At 42.9% G+C, this 21,340-nt stretch overlaps 1 protein-coding gene and 1 long non-coding RNA gene across 2 annotated transcripts; both read left to right on the forward strand.

Moving 5' to 3' along the window:
- The first annotated feature begins 2,127 nt into the window (after nucleotides 1-2,127).
- Nucleotides 2,128-3,142, forward strand: LOC136486003 (uncharacterized). The gene is made up of 3 exons (XR_010766637.1): nucleotides 2,128-2,187; nucleotides 2,645-2,742; nucleotides 3,121-3,142. It is a non-coding gene; the product is annotated as an uncharacterized lncRNA (long non-coding RNA).
- A 772-nt stretch (nucleotides 3,143-3,914) lies between these two features.
- On the forward strand, nucleotides 3,915-6,403 carry LOC136487941 (probable protein phosphatase 2C 55). The gene is made up of 5 exons (XM_066485026.1): nucleotides 3,915-4,149; nucleotides 4,776-5,004; nucleotides 5,116-5,440; nucleotides 5,770-5,919; nucleotides 6,085-6,403. The coding sequence occupies exons 1-5, from the start codon at nucleotides 3,915-3,917 to the stop codon at nucleotides 6,379-6,381; spliced, it is 1,236 nt and encodes a 411-aa protein (XP_066341123.1). The 3' UTR covers nucleotides 6,382-6,403.
- The last annotated feature ends 14,937 nt before the right edge of the window (nucleotides 6,404-21,340 follow it).

A 21,340-nucleotide genomic window follows, 5' to 3' on the forward strand; every position in this document is an offset into this window, starting at 1 on the left:
TGCGGCCCAGGCCTTGGCACGCCATGCGTTCGCCGTTGGCCACTACGACGTGAGCCCCCCGGCTATCGACGAGGCGCAGGCCCGCACGGTGCGCAGCACTCGCTGTGATGAAATTGTGCGTAGACCCGGAGTCCAACAGCACCGTGAACTCATGCGCACCGATCTGGACGCGCAGCTGCATGGTGCCCGAGTCGCGGATACCTGTGATGGCAGACAGGGAAATCATAGGGGCATCAGGGTCAAAAGGGGGCGAATCTGCAGCAGGTGGCGCTGCCTTGTTGTCCTCAGCGTCGTCGTCCGGCTCCTCCACGATGTAATCGGCGACCTCGAGGTAGAAAAGCCGGGCGCACTTGTGGCCCCGCACATAAGGCTCGTCGCAATTGTAGCAGAGCCCTTGCCTGCGACGTTCCGCCATCTCCTCCGGTGTGAGTCTCTTGAAGGGGCGCTGTGACGTTGCCGATGAAGAGGAGGCTGCAGCGATCGTCCCTGTGGCTGCAGGCGTCATAGGAGCCACTCCAGTGGTGCGTCGGCGTGGCGGAGGTGGCAGCGCGAGCTGCATCGACGTGTTCCGGCGCTCGTACGCCCGTGCCAGGTGCATCGCCCGCTGGAGATCCTGCGGATTGTGGAGTTCCACATCGACGCGGATGTGCTCGGGCAGCCCTCCGGTGAACAGTTTGGCCTTTTGGCTCGGCGACAGCCTGCCTGCATGTGCCGCCCGTGCCTGGAACGCCTCCATATAGGCATCAACTGTGGAGGTGAAGGGAAGGCGCGCCAGGTCGGAGAGATGATTGGTGCTGAGGGGCGGACCGAACCGCTATTGACAGAGTGTGCGGAAGTCATCCCAGATTGGGCGCCCAGCATCAGACTCGAGCACCAGGTACCACTGCTGGGCGATGCCGGTGAGGTGGTACGACGCGAGCCAGACCCGGTCTTGATGGCGTGTCTGATGGCCATTGAAGAACTGCTCGCATTTGTTCAGCCAGCCGAGGGGATCGTCCTTGCCATCGTATGTCGGGAAAACGAGCTTGTGGTACTTGGGAACCACGTGACCCTCCTGTGCCCCTTCCATCGGCAGAGGAACAGACATCCGCGCCGGTGCCGACACCGCCGGAGCCGACAGTATTGGCATGCCCCCCATGACGGACTCGAAGGAGGGGAGCGGCGATGGTGACGGTGGGAAGCAAATCTGCGTGATCGGCACGCCGAACTGGCTGGCCGACGTTGGTGGCGCCCTTGGTGCAGCGGAGGTCGCCATTGGGGCTGCAGTGGACGTCGGGAGCAAACTGGACGACGTAGATCTTGCCTCCTGGAGTACGGGCGCAGATGAGGCCGGCAGCGCAGCGAAGTCGGGCTGCGGCAACTGTGGTAGGTGCGCTGCAGTGGGCAGGTCACGCCCATCAATGGCCGTTAGGCGCTGCGCCATGTTGGTCATCTGAAAGTTCAGCAGGGCCATCTGGTTCTGAATGCCGTGGATGGCATTGGTGAATTCTGTCAGAGCTTCCGCAGGGATCGCGTACATCGGCGGCGGCGAGGAGGGCTGCGAGGTGGGGGAAATCAGGGCCCCCGATGTAGCAGGGACAAGGGCGCCTGCGGTGGCTGGAACCCCAGACGTGGGGGGGCTCGAGGTGGAAGGAATTGGCGGCGGAGCGGCCCCGGGTGTCGACATGATCTCTGATACCAGGTTGGTACAGCGGCGGGCTTTGCTTCGAAGGAAGTATGGAGGAGATCGAGGAACGCGAGAGCGGGCTAGGGTTTGGCGGGCAGGAGCCGTCGTGGCTGCAGCAAGGGAGGACGATGAACAGTAACGAGCCTGGGCACCCAAGGGAGACGGTAAGTCTCAATCCCAGGTTACCTCCTTTATTATAACTCTTTAATATTTATACAAGTAGATCTCAACCAACTCAAACCTAACTCAATCCAATAACCAACTCTAATAGATAACCGTCCTATATTCTAGGACCTGATAACTAACAGGCCGGACTCCTAGCCACCCAGCCGGCTAAGCCAGCCGGACTCCTAGCCAACCAGCCGGCTAAGCCTGACTTGTGTCCAGGCCTCTACGCCTATAGACCCTACCGACCATAACAAGTCCATTGTACAAGTGCAGATACTAAATAATTTTATGCCAGATCCAGAGTCTGGACCTAATACAAGTACGCCGACAACTCCATCTCATCACTAGCAAAGGTGATTCATCTATTTTCATGCCTTGTGGTTACTAGCTTGCTACCTGATAATGAACGTAACACTATCTTGCAGTTGTTAAAGAAAAAATGATTTGGTTGCAATCATGAGAACGCACTGATACTTTGATTAATATATGATATGTATATGATTAGCTTACGGGTCATAAGTGGTCGTAGTTTAGCTCTTTACAAATCTCTGATTTGCATGGCGGCACCTAAGAGCAATTTAGAACTGATCTACTATATATGATGGGTACTTGACTGCTGATGAGGATATTTTGGAATGTTAAATCACTAGGGATACCTTTACAGCCCACATCATAAATAGGTTGCGATCGTTTTTTTGCAATCTTCTGTATAAAGTGATATGTTTCAAAAAAAAATGTACAACCTAGAAATTCACTGGGGAGGATGAAAATAGTTACTGGCATTCTGATTTCAGTGTCTGTTCTATGCAGGTTCTTCTCTTCTTTGTCTCATGCTGCATCTCTTGTACGGCATTGGCATTAGGTGACCAGCACTCACAGTGATTTTTGAAGCAGTCAATCCGATTCAGGTGATTAGGTGATGTCGAAGTGCACTGTTTCATAGATACCCATAGTTTTCATAAGTCTGTTTATGGTACTGTGCATGACTTGAGTTTGTCCTCTTCAAACTAGGCTGCTGCTATTTATACCCAAAAAAATTGGTACTGATTACTTATAGTATAGATTAGACAAGACTGAAATGATAGTTTGATCGATCTTCTGAATTTTTTTGTTTGTTCATGAATTGTTATCATGCATGGTCAAACGTTGTTACTTAATGGGACATGTCTTTGCAACTCTGTGAGCCCTATACTGATGTGCGTATACATATAACATTGAGATTTTGCAAGCCATTTTTGAACAAGCAACGTTATTAACTCATTATCCCTTTACTTTTATGTATGCAGAGTTACAGCTACCACCGCTACTTTGTAGTCTGTTTGTATGCAATCTCAGTGTCTCACAATCACAAGCGGGTCTCTCAGGGCTCTATTTTTCTTGGTACTTTACGCTGGTGTATAGTTTCATTTGCTGTAGCCTGTAGGCATAAAAAAATCAAAGTTGAGATAAATCAGTAGGGTTGGTGAGTCTGCGACGCCGCGCTCTGTGTTAATTTCACGAACTTTGCCTTTTGAATTAAATGTCACTTTAACGTCGGTATTTAATTTTATAGTATTACTATTTTATCGTACGATCCGTGTATTTTTAGTGCAAAAGTTTAGTTATCCCGTAGCAACGCACGAGTACACCGGCAGATTATTATATTCCGAACCGGCAGGCGAAGCAATGCTACCCAGCACATGCGCCCCCCTGCTTGCTGTTCACTTCAGCACATTATTATATTCCGAACCGGCAGGCCAAGCAACACTAACAAGGTCTCGTTCACTTTGTAAAAAAAGTGAACTCGATGAATAATACCATTTTCGTTTTATTTGGCAAATATTATCCAATCGTGGACCAACTAGGCTCAAAAAATTCATCTCGTGATTTCCAACTAAATTGTGTAATTAGTTATTTTTTTACCTACATTTAATACTCCATACAAGTGGCTAAAAATTGATGTGATGGAGAGAGAGTGAAAAAACTTGAAATTTGGATGACATCTAAACAAGGCCCAAGCACACAGCAAGGCCGCAGAGCATAAGTGCAGATCAGAGTCGCCGTCGCCGTCCTTGTAGCTAGCAGTAGCGGCGATAGATAGATGGCGATGTTGAGCTCCTACACCACCCTCCTGAGCCGCGCGCCGGCGCCAGTGCTGGCAAAGTCCTCTCCCGCCGGCGCAGTGCAGCTCCGCAGCAGACAACCACCGGCAGCGGCGGCGTCAGTAGCGGCTCTGCGTTGGGCTCCATGCAACGAGTACCGGTCCCGGGCTGCCCTCTCCGCGTGCCATGCCAACAATGATAAGGACACGTCCGACATCGTCGACATCGAACACGGTAAGCTGTAGCTCCGTCCTGTAGTACTACCACGCAGGTACTACATACGTACGTTGACTATAAATTACTAAAGCTAATCGATCGAACTCCATTTATCGATCCACAAATACGAACGTAATCTTATAGGAAAAATACTTTCTACTATCGGGTCGTGAGTGTAGCTACTCTCATGCGTATAAAGAGAGATAGATTTACGGTGAATCACTTAAAAGTTTATAGACCTTAAAATTAGTTTTAGAGTTGATGAACCTAGATGAACCCCTGCATAAGTTAATGGTCCTCCAATGGCGGAGCCACCGGCCGGCCACCCCGGGCTGCTGGCTGGGCTCAGTGGCGAAATTGGAAAGAAAATTTTCTTTGTAATCAAAGAAGAATACTATAATTTACTAGGTAAATATTTTTGTGTAAACGAGGTTCGCCCTGGCTCTGAAAATTAATAAAGCTTCTCCGCACTGTAGACCTCTGATGTAGTTATATAATAATAATTCAAGTACATAACATGCATGCATGTTATATAAGCATACACACACCAAGCAAGTCCTCGTAAAAGTTTTTTTTTTGATCGAAAAAAGATAAGTGCTCGTAAAATTAAAGTAACGACTTGCATGATTTTGAATTCTGTCAAGTCCTGGCGGAGCCTTCCATCTGGGATGTCATGATCACGGCACAAAAGGACCGCATCATCCTCAAGCTCAGGGTGGGAGAGTCGTCGACAAGCAAAGACAAACTGAAGCTTACAACAACGGGCGACAACAGCCCGGCGAGCGAGTTGATTATTACTATCGCCAAGCCTAAGAACGAGGCCAAAGAAGCCGCTGAAGAAGCGCCACCAAACGTCCCCGTGTCATCATCAGAGTGATTACTTTATGATGAATTATGCCCATTCTGTCTGTTATGTCTAGTATTATATACCAACTAATATTGGCTTGCATCCGCTGGTGTTTGTTTGTTTCATTTTCTCTACAGGAAGTCACCAGTTTCTGAAAATTTGAAGTTGCTCTCTGGTTCATGTTACTTGCCTCACCCTGATAAGGAGGCAACTGGTGGTGAGGATGCACATTTCATTAGCATTGATGAGCATGTGATAGGCGTAGCAGATGGTGTTGGTAGTTGGGCAGATCAAGGTGTCGACGCTGGACTATATGCTAAGGAGCTAATGAGAAATTCAATGAATGCTATCAAAGATGAGCCAGAAGGGACCATTGATCCAACCAGAGTTTTGGAAAAGGCTTATATGAGCACCAAAGAAAGGGGATCATCTACCGCGTGTATCATCACTCTTAAAGATCAGGTGAAGGGCTCATCCTTGTTTGATGTTTAGTGTCCTCCTGTTTCATTTGCTTATTTGATGTATCCTAGCGAACAGTAAAACGCACCATAAAGACGTGATTTAAGATTGTTTGCTACAATACACAGAAATGATTCTTCAAATCATTTATTGAGTATATGAATTGCAAACTGAGTTCTTGATTATAGTAAATTCTTTACCCATCTATTTGATGATGTCAGTTCCAGATTCCTACTTTGGAAAAGTTTGTGTATTTGGTCCCTTTTGTTTTTGCAATTGATATGCTAGTTCATTGGTGACTTCCACTAATATCACAACATTTAAGCTTGCAGGGTATCCATGCTGTAAATCTTGGGGATAGTGGCTTCGTAGTAGTCCAAGATGGCCGCACTGTTCTCAGATCACCCTCACAGCAGCATGAATTCAATTGTCCTTATCAGCTTGAGAGTGGAGGTGGCGCTGATCTTCCTAGTTCCGCACAAGTGAGTAAATCACAGCCCTTTGCTTTGAATATTCTGTATAGAATTTTGATAACACAGATTAATTCAGATGCCTATTCTTCTTCCCCTGTTGAATTGCTTGTGCCAGCTCTGCATCTTCAAAGTACTATGATATAATAGTTGTGCTTCATATTTGATTTATTTTAGGTATTTCAATTTCCGGTTGCCCCGGGTGATGTTATTGTTGCTGGCACGGATGGACTGTTTGACAACTTAGACGACAATGAGATAAGTGGTGTTATTGTAGAAGCTCTCAGGGTTGGACTTGAGCCTCAGATTGCAGCACAAAAGATTGCTGCCCTGGCTCGACAAAGAGCTACAGACGAAAATAGGCAGTCACCTTTCGCATTAGCTGCCCAAGAAGCTGGGTTCCCGCACCGCGGTGGGAAGCTTGATGACATAACAGTCGTGGTGTCCTATGTGAAAAGCGCCGGAGCCCCATGATTTGAGCCTTTCTTTTATTAGATGTAACTAGTCCATCAACCCGTGCTCTCGCATGGGCTATTATTTAAAAAAAAAAGATGTATTATTAATATATTTGATTAATAAAAAATTTACTTATATTAAACTATATGCTTTTTCTTTATTTATTTTTTACAAATTAGACATAATAGATACTTTGTAGTCTATATCTAATGATCATACACTTATTAATTACTTTTTTTTTGCAAGGAACTGACTTATATATTTTTGCATGCATATTCATATTTTTTAATTTGCATGGCACCTTGTATATTTTTATATGCAATTAGTTTGAAACCTTGTCACTAACTATAATGACCCTTGTTGCATCACATATATTAAGTCATGAATCTAAATTTTGATTTTTTTAACTTTATTATTATTGACCGCTACAGTTTTTTCGTCAAGTTAAACTCTTGTGCTTATTGTATCTTTTACCGACTCTCATTTTGGACTATTTTAAAATAAGGATTTTAGGTTGTATAGTACATCCCTAAATACAACAATAGCATATGCAAACATTTGAAACTTCCACCATGTCCCCTAAGTTAAGTGACAGAGCTTGAAATGAGATCTCGGATGGGGGTAGCAGTGTTAACCTCAAGAGAATTTTAAATCTTATTAAGCCTTATAATGATCGAATCACTCTAGAGTAATGTTAAAGGGCCAAAAAAATATAGTCATTAGTAGCCTCCCACAATTCTTAAGGCGATTGAATTTTCCTATCAACGAATTATCCGTCCAATTATGGTTATACTATCAATATAGACGTGTCAAACTTTTAGTTAAAATATATAAATATAGATAAAGTAACAACCTATATAAATTATGTCATGGTTACTAATATGGTTTTAAAAAATTTGTTAGCATCATTAGTACATGAGTTGTTAAGGAAATATTTTGTTGATGAAACATAGCATATATATTTATCGCTCATCCATGCTACACAATGTGTATGCTTACATTAATCAAATATTAATATATTAATATTGATAGAGCTGGGTAATGTACAAACATCTACATGCTCTATGGTTATTTATACAATTTTTAATAGAAGATATTAATTATCACTTAGATGTAGATTTGAGATGATATTTAATTTTCTTAGTAATGAGATGAAAATTGGGTTACATAAATTATTTATTGTGATAGGAGTACGTGGGTAATTAGATGCAAATTTAGGTCTACTTTAGATCATGTTTCTTAATGGCATATGTGGGTAGTTTAAATAGAGAGTCATGAGTTATTTTATGTAATAGCAGAGATGGGTAATTATTTAGAAAATAGAATAAATCCAATAGCTATAATTATCAATGGTGATTAGGTTATACCAAATTTATGGTCAAATGTTTTAGATTTTTATGAGAAATTTCTAGGATCTATCTCTTATTTTCCTATCATTTCTATGAGGAATAACGTGGAGGCTCCATTAAGAACCTCTAATTAGCATTTCTAGTATTTATCTTTTTTTAGCATGACATGCATTTAGTTTAAACCTAATCATAAGATATATAAACTCCCATCCCTTTCTATGACGTCACGAATTATAATATAGCTTTCGACTTTTAACCGAGTTGTACAATTTTTTCCACATGTTAAGTAGAAACTCTAATGTTTTTTATTTTTCATTCAAAATTTATTTTTATTAAAAAAGAGTTTAGGTCTTAGTAATGTTAATTAAGTTGAAACTCATATTGCACCTTAGCACCGAACTTGTTGTATTTGTTATATCACAAAATTATATGTGTGTAGTATTATTTTATATATCATAGAGTGCTAAAAAATTAAATTAACAATATTGATATAACATAATATTATGTGTGTTCACTTGCTTTGTGAGTATGCATATACTGATTTATAAAACGATTTCTCAACATGTTATCAGCAGGAGTTCATGGAATTCAAATGCAAGAGTTGATAGACCGACCCTATCGATCTTCTATTCATGTAGCACAAGAATATTACCTACATGAATGAGCATGAGAACCACTACTGGACTCACTGGCTTTGTCGAGTGCCAGGGGCACTCGGCAAAGGCCAATTTGCACTTGGCAAAGGCTTTGCCGAGTGCTGCACTCGGCAACAAACACTCGACAAAAAATACGTCGGCAAAGACGTCTTTGTGAGTGTCTTTTGTTGGGCACTCGGCAAAGCCTTTGCCGAGTGCCCGACACTCGGCAAAGTTGGAATCGAAAAAAACCCGAAAAAATGGGAATTTTTACCCAAAAAAATGGAATTTTTTTTAATTGGTGGAGGCCCCCACCGGTCAGCGCCCACCCATCTCCGGCATTTTTCGCGTAAATTTCACGGCTACGTGGGCGACGGGATTCGAACCCGAGACCTCCCGCTGCGCACGAACCTCCTCTACCAGTACACCACACTGTCACTTGTGTCTAGATTCTATTTTAGTTCCCAATATATTATACTAAACCGAGTGTAAATTGCTTGTTTGAGGCCCTAAACGAATTCAAATAAAAAAATTGTAAACTACAAAGTTTCATAACTTTTCGAGATCTACACTTTTAGTTTAGGAAGTTTTTCCATCCGAGGTCGTTTACAAAATTTGAATTTTAAAATTTGGAAATTCAAATGCAGTTTTGCATGACAAGATGTTTTCAAATCAAAAAGTTGCCAACTACAATGTTTCATAACTTTTCGAGATCTACAGAGTTTATTTTGGTTGTTTTTCCATCTGAGGTCGTTTGAAAAGTTCGAATTTTAAAATTTTGAAATTCAAACACAGTTTTGCATGACAAGATGATTTCAAATCAAAAAGTTGCCAATTACAAAGTTTCATAACTTTTCGAGATCTACAAAGTTTATTTTGGTTGTTTGATCATCTGTTCATCCGACATGGTCGTTCTAACATTGTTCACAAATCTTATATATCTCTCTTGTCATAAACTACAAGAGAGATATGTTAGATTTGTGAACAAATTTACTTTCACTTTGTCATATGAAGAAAAGACCAAAACAAACATTGTATATCTTGATGAGTTATACAACTTTGTAGTTGAAAACTTTTTCATTTGAATTAATTTACTACTTTAAAATGTGCTTTGAAATTTTCTTTGCCGAGTGTCAAAAAAAAAAACACTCAGCAAAGAAGCTTTTTTTGCCGAGTGTAAATTGCTTGTTTGAGGCCCTAAACAAATTCAAATAAAAAAGTTGTAAACTATAAAGTTTCATAACTTTTCGAGATCTACACTTTTAGTTTAGAAAGTTTTTCCATCTGAGGTCGTTTACAAAATTTGAATTTTAAAATTTTGAAATTCAAACGCAGTTTTGCATGACAAGATGTTTTCAAATCAAAAAGTTGCCAACTATAATGTTTCATAACTTTTTGAGATCTACAAAGTTTATTTTGTTGTTTGATCATCTGTTCATCCGACATGGTCGTTCTAACATTGTTCACAAATCTTATATATCTCTCTTGTAGTTTCATAAACTACAAGAGAGATATGTTAGATTTGTGAACAAATTTACTTTCACTTTGTCATATGAAGAAAAGACCAAAACAAACATTGTACATCTTGATGAGTTGTACAACTTTGTAGTTGAAAACTTTTTCATTTGAATTAATTTACTGCTTCAAAATATGCTTTGAAATTTTCTTTGCCGAGTGTAAAAAAAAACACTCGGCAAAGAATCTCTTTGCCGAGTGTCAAAAAAAAACACTCGGCAAAGAGGCTTCTTTGCCGAGTGTCAAAAAAACACTCGGCAAAGAGCTTCTTTGCCGAGTGTCAAAAAAAAGACACTCGGCAAAGGCGTCTTTGCCGAGTGCCCGAAAAACAACACTCGGCAAACCACTTGGCACTCGACAAAGAGCCGGTCTCCGGTAGTGAACATCACATGTGGATGCTTAAAGCATCATGGTCACATTCGAGCATGACTTGACGCTGTAGCTTCCAGGTTGCCTGAAGTAACCTTGCTGCGAGCAGCCTATAGCAACCTGCGCATGGTGAGGCCTAGCGTTGTCATCTCGTACCGGCCCCGAAGCACCGAGTTCAGCTATTCGGCCTCAAAGTGATGCCAAACCCTAACGTTATCGGCGTTTTAGCAACACAAAGGCGGTTATGATACAGTGCAGTCCAACGCCGAGGTGGACGAGGTGCCCGAAGCACCAAAAATGACAACCTGATATCGTCTATACGCAAGGCCTAGAAGCGTCGCTGCTGTGAAGTATGGAGACTGAGGCCCCCAGTCGCATACCACACGGAGCAACCATGAGCACATGACCTCAAACTGTCGCAACACTCAGCAACAAAGTGACGGCCTGAAGCCTGGGCACTGTTATGGTCCGGTCGTTCGGACCGGAACCACGCGCCGGCCGTAGTCTTCTTCTCCACGCGCATCCCCTTCTTCTCCCCCCGCGCATCCTCTGTCCGTACTCCTCCCCCGAGCATCCCCTTCTTCCTACTGCGACCCGCGCCCCCACCGCCGCCGCCGCCCACCACCCATTGCGGTAGGGTCTCGCCGGAGCTCCGCCGCCGCGGGCGCTCCCGCGGCGGCCTCCTTCTCCCCTCCCACCACTCCCGCCGCCGCCATGGCCATGCTTGCCGGCGAGCACCGCCGCGATGCCCCCGCCCCAACCTGTCCCGGCCGCCTCCACCGCCGCCAGGACCCCAAACCACCCGGCCGCCATCCCCACCGCCTGGCCTGCCTGCCCCCAAAATCCCTTCTAAGCCCGCCGGAGTTGGAGATCTTACCTCGTCGGAACCCTAACGATGGCGACCTCCTTGTCTCCGACGCCGGCGAGCTCGGGTAGGGGCGCAGGCGCGATGGGGCGTGGGTGCCGGAGATGGAGACGAGGGAGGCAAAGAGCCGAGCGCGGTCGTCGGAGATGCAACGCTGACACAGGCGGTAGTGCGGCCGTCAAGGAGGCTATTGGGCCCACCCTATCACTTTGTGGCCCGTGCAGCAGCGGTGGCAGGCGTCGTTCGGCGTGCAACTTCGGTCCAAGCGTTCGGACCGAAGATTTCCACTGAATCCCACGATATGTCGTGGCCTAAAGCTCGACTTGAGAAGGCCCCTCGCATCAGGGAAAGGAGGAAAAGGATGCACCATCGGTGTAGTGTTGGAAATCGATTTGATAGAGCTCGTGAATGGAGATAGAAGGAGAGAGAGAATTGAGGGAGAAAGAATGGAGAGGAGAGATGCAGAGTTGGATTGTAGGGAGAGAAAAAATAGAGACGAGAGACATGGAGACGGAGAAAGAGTATATCACACAACTTATCTCGTGAGAAAGCTACAAGCACTACGCCAGATTCACGCAGTAGGAACGGGGCCATTTTTACTATAGGGGCGGCTGGGGTTGGGGGCGCCCCTACAGTGGGCGTCCTCGGGCCCCAGCAGCCTAGCCACCCCTATAGATGGCACTGTAGGGGCGGCTGGTAACCTGAGCCGCCCCTACAGTTGGGGCTGATCTGTAGGGGCGGCTCAATCACCAGCCGCCCCTGCAGTGACCATTTTGTAGGGGCGGCTGCCACCAGCCGCCCCTGCTGTTCTACTGTAGGGGCGGCTGAATCACCAGCCGCCCCTACTGACGACGCACGAATAAATAGCAGCAGCCACCCCTTCTTCCACCTCGGGACATACTCTTCTAAAAAAAATGTTGGGAGGTCTTTGGCTCCTCCTAAAAATTGCTCTACTAAGGGGGGAAGGTTTTGATCTCAAATCATTTGATGAAGAGGCTCTAAAAGGTAAGGAAATGCTTCTACAACTCTTTATTTGAAGTTTAATTCGTTGGTTAATCAGTAATTTGATTTTTTGGTTTTCTCTTTCATCCATGGAGCTTGAGCTAGTTATGAGTGAAATTGGACTCTAATTTTCACTATACTAGGGTAATTAGGTAGGAAAGTAAGATTGCACCCTTTGTTAGTACATCTTTGTTGATTTTAGTGTAGTATTAGTGAAGTTTGATGCATATGTCATGAAACCCTATATCTAGATCTAGATCTAGGATTTTATTTTTTATTCTTTTTCAATTTTTTCTTTATGTGACTAGGGTTTGCATGTAGGTGAATGTGTAAGATTTTAATTGTTGCTAATGTGTAAAATATCCTCTACCATGGCTACTAATTATCATTTAATATTTATTTTGATTCCTTTCTATAATGTGTGTTTTTAATTAGTTATGGATAAATAGGCCATTAATTAATTATCCTCTACCATGAAATTGGAATGGAGTTTGCATGAAAGGTAGTTGATGAAATATTAAATATTGCTAATTGTTTTCTTTGAAATTGTTTATTTGAACCTATCAATTTATATTTTAAAATATTTATGCATTAATATTCAATTAATTAACTATCCTCTACTACCATGGTGCGTGTCTCAGGTATATACAATTATTCTCGAGTAATATTCTTTTTTTGGTTGTTTTGTTTCTATAAGATGGACTATAGGAACTCTTGGATATATGGTTCGTTAAGACACGACGCTCTTTTCCGTGATGAGGTGAACAAATTCATCAAAGCCGCAGAGAAGCATGCAGCGACGTTGAAAGAGAATAGTGACACGATTATTTGTCCCTGCAAAGATTGCAAGAATCTTATTGCATTTCGAGATGTGAGTACCATCAAAGAACATCTGATTAGGAGAGGATTTGTTCCGGACTACACCGTGTGGGTTCATCATGGTGAAACAGTGGTTGTTGATGACAGCGATGATGATCTAGCTGATGAAGCTGAAACCCAAGCATACTTGTCCCGATTCACAGACGATCTTGAGCAACAAATGGATCGTGACTATGGCAATCAACAAGGTGGTGGCTTTGGCAATGAACAAGGTGGTGATGATGCTGGTGGTGTCAGCAATGATGGCGAAGCACGTGAGGGGGATGCAGATGACGATGACAACTTGGACGAAATGCTTGGGGCCTTTGGACCAGAAATACTAGAAAAGAGCAAGAGAGGTCTAGAAAATCTTGAGAGGGTGACAAAAGCATCGAAGAAGACCGTGTATGATGCTGAGAAGGGTTGTCCGACATACTTCACACTGCTACGTTTTGTGCTTGAGCTACTGATCCTGAAGGCTAAGTACGGCTAGTCAGACTGCAGTTTCAATGATCTGTTGTGCCTCATGTCACGGTTGCTCCCACAGCCGAACATAGTTCCCACCAACACATACCAAGCGAAGAAGGTTATAAGTCCACTCACATTGGGGGTTGAAAAAATCCATGCATGCCCCAACCACTGTATCCTTTTTCAGCGTGGCACATCGTTCGAGACTTTAGATACATGTCCTAGGTGTGGGGCTAGTCGATACAAGAACAATGACCTTCAAAGTGGGGTGGAAGCCTCCACAGGAAAGAGGAAGAAGGGTGGGAAGAAGGTGGTGCAAGAATCTCAACCCCCAGAGGAAACTCCATTAGGCAACGATGCAAATAAGAGAAGAATTCCTACCCTGGTTATGTGGTACTTGCCAGTGACCGACCGCTTGAGGCGTATGTTCCTAAACCCTAAGGAAGCCGCACTGATGACATGGTGGGATGATGAGCGTAAGATGGATGATGATACGATCGCACACCCGGCCGATTGTAGCCAGTGGCAAGCGTTCGATGCCAAGTACAAAGCAGAATTCAGTGATGACCCACGGAATGTACGGTTCGGTTTGAGCACCGATGGAATGAATCCCTTCAATGAGAGGATGACCGACCACAGCACATGGCCAGTCATCTTGACCATGTACAACCTCCCAACATATTTGTGTCAGAAGAGGAAGTACCTTCTCCTCACCATTCTTATCTCTGGCCCTAAACAACTAGACATTGATATAGACGTGTTCTTGGAGCCTCTGATGCAAGATATGGAGAGGCTATGGAGGTATGGGGAGCCGATGTACGATGCGTTCTGGCAGGAGGACTTTATATGCAAAGCAATAATATTTGTTACTACCAATGATTACCTCGCGCTGTTTGCCCTGTCTGGACAGTTCAAAGGCAAGACTGGATGCTTAGTCTGTTTGGATGGTACTAAATGGGTGTTCCTAGATGGATCCAGGAAGATAGTTTACATAAGGAACCGACGCTTCTTAAAGACAGGTCACAAGTACCGTGGCAAATTGTACCTAAGATACTATGACAACATCCCGGAGGATGAACCCCCTCCAGAGAGACGTCGTAATGGAGAACATGTGTTCAGAATGGTCCAAAACATACACGTCGTCTATGGAAAGAAGAATCCGGATGGAACGATTAGAGATAGAAGCACACCTCTCATCGAAGGCGTACCATTCAAGAAGCAATCGATCTTCTTTCAGTACCTGCCTTATTGGCCAGACTTGGAGGTCCCCCATGCCATTGATGCGATGCACGTGCAGAAGAATGTCTTTGAGAGTCTCATGGCTACCTTGATGGACATGGGTAAGTCAAAGGATGGTCTCATATCACGGAAAGACATGGTGCAACTGAACGTGATGCGGGAGCTTTGGCCGGTACAACAAGATAATGGCAAGTACAGTCTTCCCGCGGCTAGCTTCAACCTAACCCTAGACGAGAGGAGAGCTATATGCAATTTCCTTAGGGGGGTCAGAGTGCCGACTGGGTTTTCGGCGACCCCGAAGAAGCTAGTGTCGATGAAGGACCTATCATTAACATACTGCAAGGCTCACGATTGTCATGTGATGCTGACAGTGTTCCTACCAATTACAATCAGGGCTATAAAGCCAGAGTTCCTAAAGATGGCCATCACCCGCATGTGCTACTTCTTTTTGAAGATCTCACAGAAGACGATTCGCAGGCAAGAGCTGAGTGACCTACATGAATTCATGGTGGAGACCTAGAACCAGCTAGAGATGTGTTTACCTCCCGCTTTTTTGATATAATGGTACATCTCATGATTCACCTGGTTCATCAGATCGAGGCGCTGGGCCCTAGCTTCTTGCATGAAATGTGGTCCTACGAGCAGTTTATGTCGGTTCTAAGCCGATACGTGCATAACCGAACACACCCAGAGGGCTCCATGATAGAGGGTTACAATTCCGAAGAAGTCATCGAGTGCTACCAAGAGTGGCTAAAAGTACAGAGAGGGATTGGTAATCCCAATTCTCGTCACAAGGGAAGGCTAGCTGGGAAGGGCACAAGTGGTAGGAAAGTGTTCCTCGACAATGATTACAGAGAGGTGAGTTGGGCGCATTACAGTGTCTTGCAGAGTATGGCAGTGATGCAACCGTACATTGATGAACACATGGCTATCATTATGGCCGAGAGGAATGGCCGTTCAGATGATTGGGTCAGGAAACAGCATAAGCAACGCCTAACATCATGGTTGAAGGACCAGAACATACAGCCTGGAGAAACCATAGATTCTATTACCATCAGTCGGTTGGCGGCCGGGCCATCGAAATAGGTGACGTCTTGGAATGCTTATGACATCAATGGGTACACATACTATACCGACACAAAGGACAGGAAATCTGTGAATCAGAATAGCGGCGTCCGAATAGAGGCTCTCGACGGAGTGGGGCGAAAGGTGCTGTACTTTGGCATAATTGAAGATATATGAGAACTTGACTATGGAAGGGATATAAAGGTGGCCCTGTTTCGATGCCGCTGGATCAAGCAACATCAATTAAATGAGATCGGACAGAGAGTTGTCGACCTCCAGAATGTAGGCTACCAGGATGACCCTTGGGTGCTCGCTGAACGAGTCGCGCAAGTCTTCTATATGCCTGACCCGCAAAGTAACCTCCCCCCAAAGAAGAAGACAAAGCACGTGGTGGCCTCTGGAAAACAATATATCATCGGAGTTGATGGCGTGGACGATGTTGAAGCTTACAATAAGTGTGATGAGATGCCGCTATTCATAGACTTTTGTAAGAAGATCGAGGCTGTGGAAAAGAACCTACCCAAAGATGTATTGCCATGGGAACGAAAAGGTGTCAAGGGGAAAGTTGTCACGATGGGCTAGCTAGTTTATGTAAGTGTGTCAGTGTTTGTAAGACTACATTCATATATGTGTGTGTGAGACTACATTTATGTATGTGTGTGAGACAACATTCATGTATGTGTGTGTGAGACTACATTCATGTATGTTTGTGTGAACAATGTGTACTAAGAATTTAATAAATTATGAAATTACCAAAATAAAAGTTGTAGATCTCCATGAGTTATTCAACTTTGGTATTCATTACTTTTTCAGTTGAATTGATTTGGGGGTCCAAATTTTGGTTCGAACTTGTCATTTTTTTAAATTTCAAATTTGAAAGGTTCAAATTTTATCAAATGACAAGATGACTAAAATAAAAGTTGTAGATATTAATGAGTTGAACAACTTTGGTATTCATCACTTTTTATGTTGAAATCAATTTGGGTCTCAAATTTTGGTTCGAACTTGTCATTTTTTAAAATTTTAAATTTGAAAGGTTCAAATTTTGTCAAATGACAAGATGACCAAAATAAAAGTTGTAGATCTTGATGAGTTGAACAACTTTTGTATTCATCACTTTTACATCTGAAATCATTTAGGGTTTTAAATTTTGGTTTGAACTTGTCAAATTTTAAATTTTAAATTTTAAAATGTGTAAAACATTGTCACATCCAAGTTTGATCAAACTTAAATGCTGAATCATGATTTTAGAAATTTTGAGGAAAAACCATCACATTTAGAGTTAGTATGAGGGAGAACAACTAGTTATAAAGTTTACCCTGTTCTAGATGATCCTTACATGATCATAGTGAACAGTGTGATTTTTTTTTAATCTGTGGGTCAACTTTGTAACTAGTTTTTCTTCCTCATACTAACTCTAAATCTGATGATTTTTTTTCTAAAATTTTCTAAAATCATTCTCTATCAATTTATTTTGTTGGTTTTGTCAATATATACATATGAAAAGTTTGAGCAATTTAAATTTTGAATTTTAAAAAAAATGCAACTCAGACAAGATTTTGGTACCCGAAATGATTTCAGCTGAAAAAGTGATAAATACCAAAGTTGAATAACTCATCAAGATCTACAACTTTTGTATTGGTCATTTCTTCATATGATAAAGTGGTAATGACATTGTTCACAAATGTGACACATCTCTCATAAGGTTTTATAAACTATATGAGACATGTGTAAGATTAATGAACAATGTATGCTAAGAATTTGTCAAATGAAAAAATGACAAAAATAAAAGTTGTAGATATTCATGAGTTGAACAACTTTGGTATTCATCACTTTTTATGTTGAAATCATTTTGGGTCTAAAATTTTGATTTGAACTTATCGTTTTTCAAAATTTCAAATTTGAAAGGTTCGAATTTTGTCAAATGATAAGATGACTAAAATAAAAGTTGTACATATTAATGAGTTGAACAACTTTAGTATTCATCACTTTTTATGTTGAAATCATTTTGGGTCTCAAATTTTGGTTTGAACTTGTCATTTTTTCAAATTTTAAATTTGAAAGGTTCAAATTTTGTCAAATGACAAGATGACCAAAATAAAAGTTGTAGATATTAATGAGTTGAACAACTTTGGTATTCATCACTTTTTATGTTGAAATAATTTTGGGTCTCAAATTTTAGTTCGAACTTGTCATTTTTTCAAATTTCAAATTTGAAAGGTTCAAATTTTGTCAAATGACAAGTTGACCAAAATAAAAGTTGTAGATATTAATGAGTTGAACAACTTTGGTGTTTATCAAATTTTCATTTGAGATCATTTGTTGTCTCAAAATTATTTTAGTAATTTTGATTTTAATTTTTTAAAATTTAATTTTTTTCCATTTTTAAAGGTTAAATTTTGCAATTTTAAACTGTTGTAGTTGTTTTAGTTATTGTATATGTAAATTTATCTATAAAAAAATAATTATAAAATTTTGTACTGTATTATTTATTATTTACATGTGAATAATTCATTTTTATTAGAATTTTGAAAAAAAATTCAACTGCAGGGGCGGCTTATAACCTCAGTCGCCCCTACAGTGGTTCTGTGTGCTGTAGGGGCGGCTTATAACCTCAGCCGCCAATACAGTCTATCTGTAGGGGCGGCTTATAACCTCAGCCGCCCCTACAGTGGCGCTGAGGTATATAACCGTGCCGGCCCCGTGGGCGCTAAGTGTTGGGCGCTGAGGTATACTACAGTGCCGTCACGCTGCCCAAATTCGCCGCCGGCGCCGCCGCACCTGCACCGCCGTCGCATCCCCCTCCCTGACCCCTCCACCGACTCCTCCACCGTCCCCCTGACCCCAATCGCCGCCCCCGCCCCATCCAACGCCGTTCCCCAGGCCGCGACGGCGGCTAGGGTTTGGGAGCACTCCTCGGCGCGGCCTTGACGACGGCGGACAGGGGACCAGCTCGTCGTTCCCCCCTGCAGCAGCGACCAGCGATAGTTAGAGGTCAGTCCGCCTCATCACCAGATGACTTCCCACTCATATCTCCTCCCTATCGATCGCTTTCGACTTGCGTGGTTTCCCGGCGCTCCCAGGGCCGCGCCGCCCCTGATCTTGGCGCGATAGTTCGTGGATTGGCAATCGTAGGGTATCCGCTGTCCGATGAGGCTTTTACCCGTGTCTCGATTCGGTTCCGGCGAGTGTGGCCGGATGGCCGGATGCAGGGTGGGCAATGGGACTGTGGGCCGGCTGTTGGTTTAGCTTGGTTGGATTGGGGTTTCGTTGAGAACTAGATGGGTGGTTGCTTGCAGACTCTTTACTCTGGCACACATTCGGTTGTTTGCAGACTCTTTACTCTGGCACATATTCTGAAGGAGTCATGTAAAAGTGATATCCTCTGTTATTCTTCATGTGCAAATTCAACTGGAATGCCCTTTCCCACTAAATTAGTTTTTTTCATTTCTCATAGAGAATATTTTTTACTTTAGTTTTTGTTGGACTGTAGTGTAAATATGTATTTACAGATGGGTAGGTCCTACCCTTTTTTGTTCCTCCATATGTTACATCCCTCGGTAAAAAAAATTCAAAGTGCTTTCCAATGATTAATGAATGTACAGTGCAGGTCTTTAAGAAAAATACCCACTGTTACATAGTTATATGAGTTAAAAAGAATGAGTCGTGGTCCTGTACAATACAAGCAAAAGCAGTAGAGTAGCTCACTGGCTGACCGCCCGGCGACCGACAATTTACAGCAACCAAGCTGGGCTCGGGCGACGATCGGACCCGCTTTGCTAATTACTGGTGCCCCTGGGTCACTGCTGATTCGTGATGATGATTTGATTTGATTTCAAACAGAACTGAACTTTTGCTTTTCAGACCATATATATAGTACTGTACTGCAAATAACAACTTTAATCCGATTGAGCAAGCTTTGCTTTCTGTATGCAGTAGGACTGTAGGAGTAGGAGTAGTTGCACTGCATGGCCCTGAAACCTCAAGCTACACTAAATAAAGCTAGCTATGCTAGCTGGTGAACAGGTGAAGCTAAAGCTAAGATTAAGCCTCCTTTTTCTTTGCTTTGCTCCCGGCCTGTCTGTCTGTGTCTTTCCTCTTCTTGGCTGGCGCTAATGACCGCTGGCCTGCCACTGCAGTCTGCACCACACCCACAGCGCTGAATCTCCGCCTGGAAATTTTGCTTTTGTTCGATCGTGTGCTACACTCCAGCTTGAATTGAGCCTTTATCATGCATTCATTCAGCAGATGTTTACCTGTGCTGAAACTTTCAGGAAAAATTTTTGCTTTTGTGATCTTGCAGGAAAAAATTTTATGCCCTCTGGGCTGAAACTTTTGTGATCATGCATTCATTCAGCTTGAATTTTGCTTTTGTGATCTTGCAGGAAAAAAATTTATGCCCTCTGGGCTGAAACTTTTTATTTGAATCAAATCAAAATTATCTTCCATATTCTATTGGTCATCTTTTACCCTCATTGTGCAATTTGAACTGTCAGAAATATTTTATATCTGATAATTCAAAAATATTTTCATCTAGTCAGAACTTCTAAAGTTCGATGGCACACTGCAGCAGTGGACTCTGCAGTCCATGGATGGCCTTCGTCGTTTGGAATTGAGTCTTGATTTGTTTTTGTCTTAAAAACTTTACTTGCTTTGATGCGTTGAGTTGTAATAAGTTGGTCTTAATCCTCTTCAAAGAGGATGAAGCCGGAAACCTCTTTCCATTATCTTGAAAAAAAGAAGCAACGAATTTTCTAGTCAATGCAGGAGAAGAGGAGAAATAAAGGCATGCGGCAGTGCGAATTGTCTCACTAGTTGGTTTTGGACTCCCTCTATCTAATAGTAGTAATAATTAATATACATGATGTTTTTGACACGCTAAAAAGACACAAACCAGTCTACTTTGTTTGTCCAATAGACCAATACAAAGAGTGGCAGTAACCTGTTTTGTTGGAGAAGAACGATTGCGACAGACATACTCTGTTCACCTCTTATCTCTTAATAACTGAATAGTATATACACGCAAAGAGAAGTGTATGCCTTCTCTTCTCTCGGTCTTGACTTGGAATTCCACACCAACTCTACCTTTGAAACATTGTATTGGAAAACCCCTCAGGAGTCAGGAGCCATCAGGCACCAACTCTACCTTTGTAGCAGGTGGTGAGGAGCACGATTCTGAATGTAGACTGAATGAACTGCCAACTCCAAAATTTTAGCATTGGACAAGCCTCTAAGAAGCACACACTTGGCACTCCTGTCATTATTACCATAGCAATCAACACATGTATCATGAGCACAATGTTCAAAGTTGCTGTGCCAACAACGATCCCTACAGATCAAGTCTGATATATGCTTTCACTAGCAGCACTGCACTTGTTTATTTTCTTCAGTAGCGAGATCCAGACCTGGTGATCTAGACCTGGTGAATGCCAATATGTATCTTCCAGTAGCGAGTTTGTTTTCTTCAGCATATTACTACTACTACTAGTACTACTACTACTAGTACTACTATTACTACAAGTACTACTACTACTACAAGTACTACTGCTACTAGTACTACTACAAGTACTACTACTACTAGTACTACTATTAGTACTAGTACTACTACTTGT

This window comes from Miscanthus floridulus, chromosome 10 (assembly GCF_019320115.1).
Source record: "Miscanthus floridulus cultivar M001 chromosome 10, ASM1932011v1, whole genome shotgun sequence".
Classification (NCBI taxonomy): Eukaryota; Viridiplantae; Streptophyta; class Magnoliopsida; order Poales; family Poaceae; genus Miscanthus; species Miscanthus floridulus.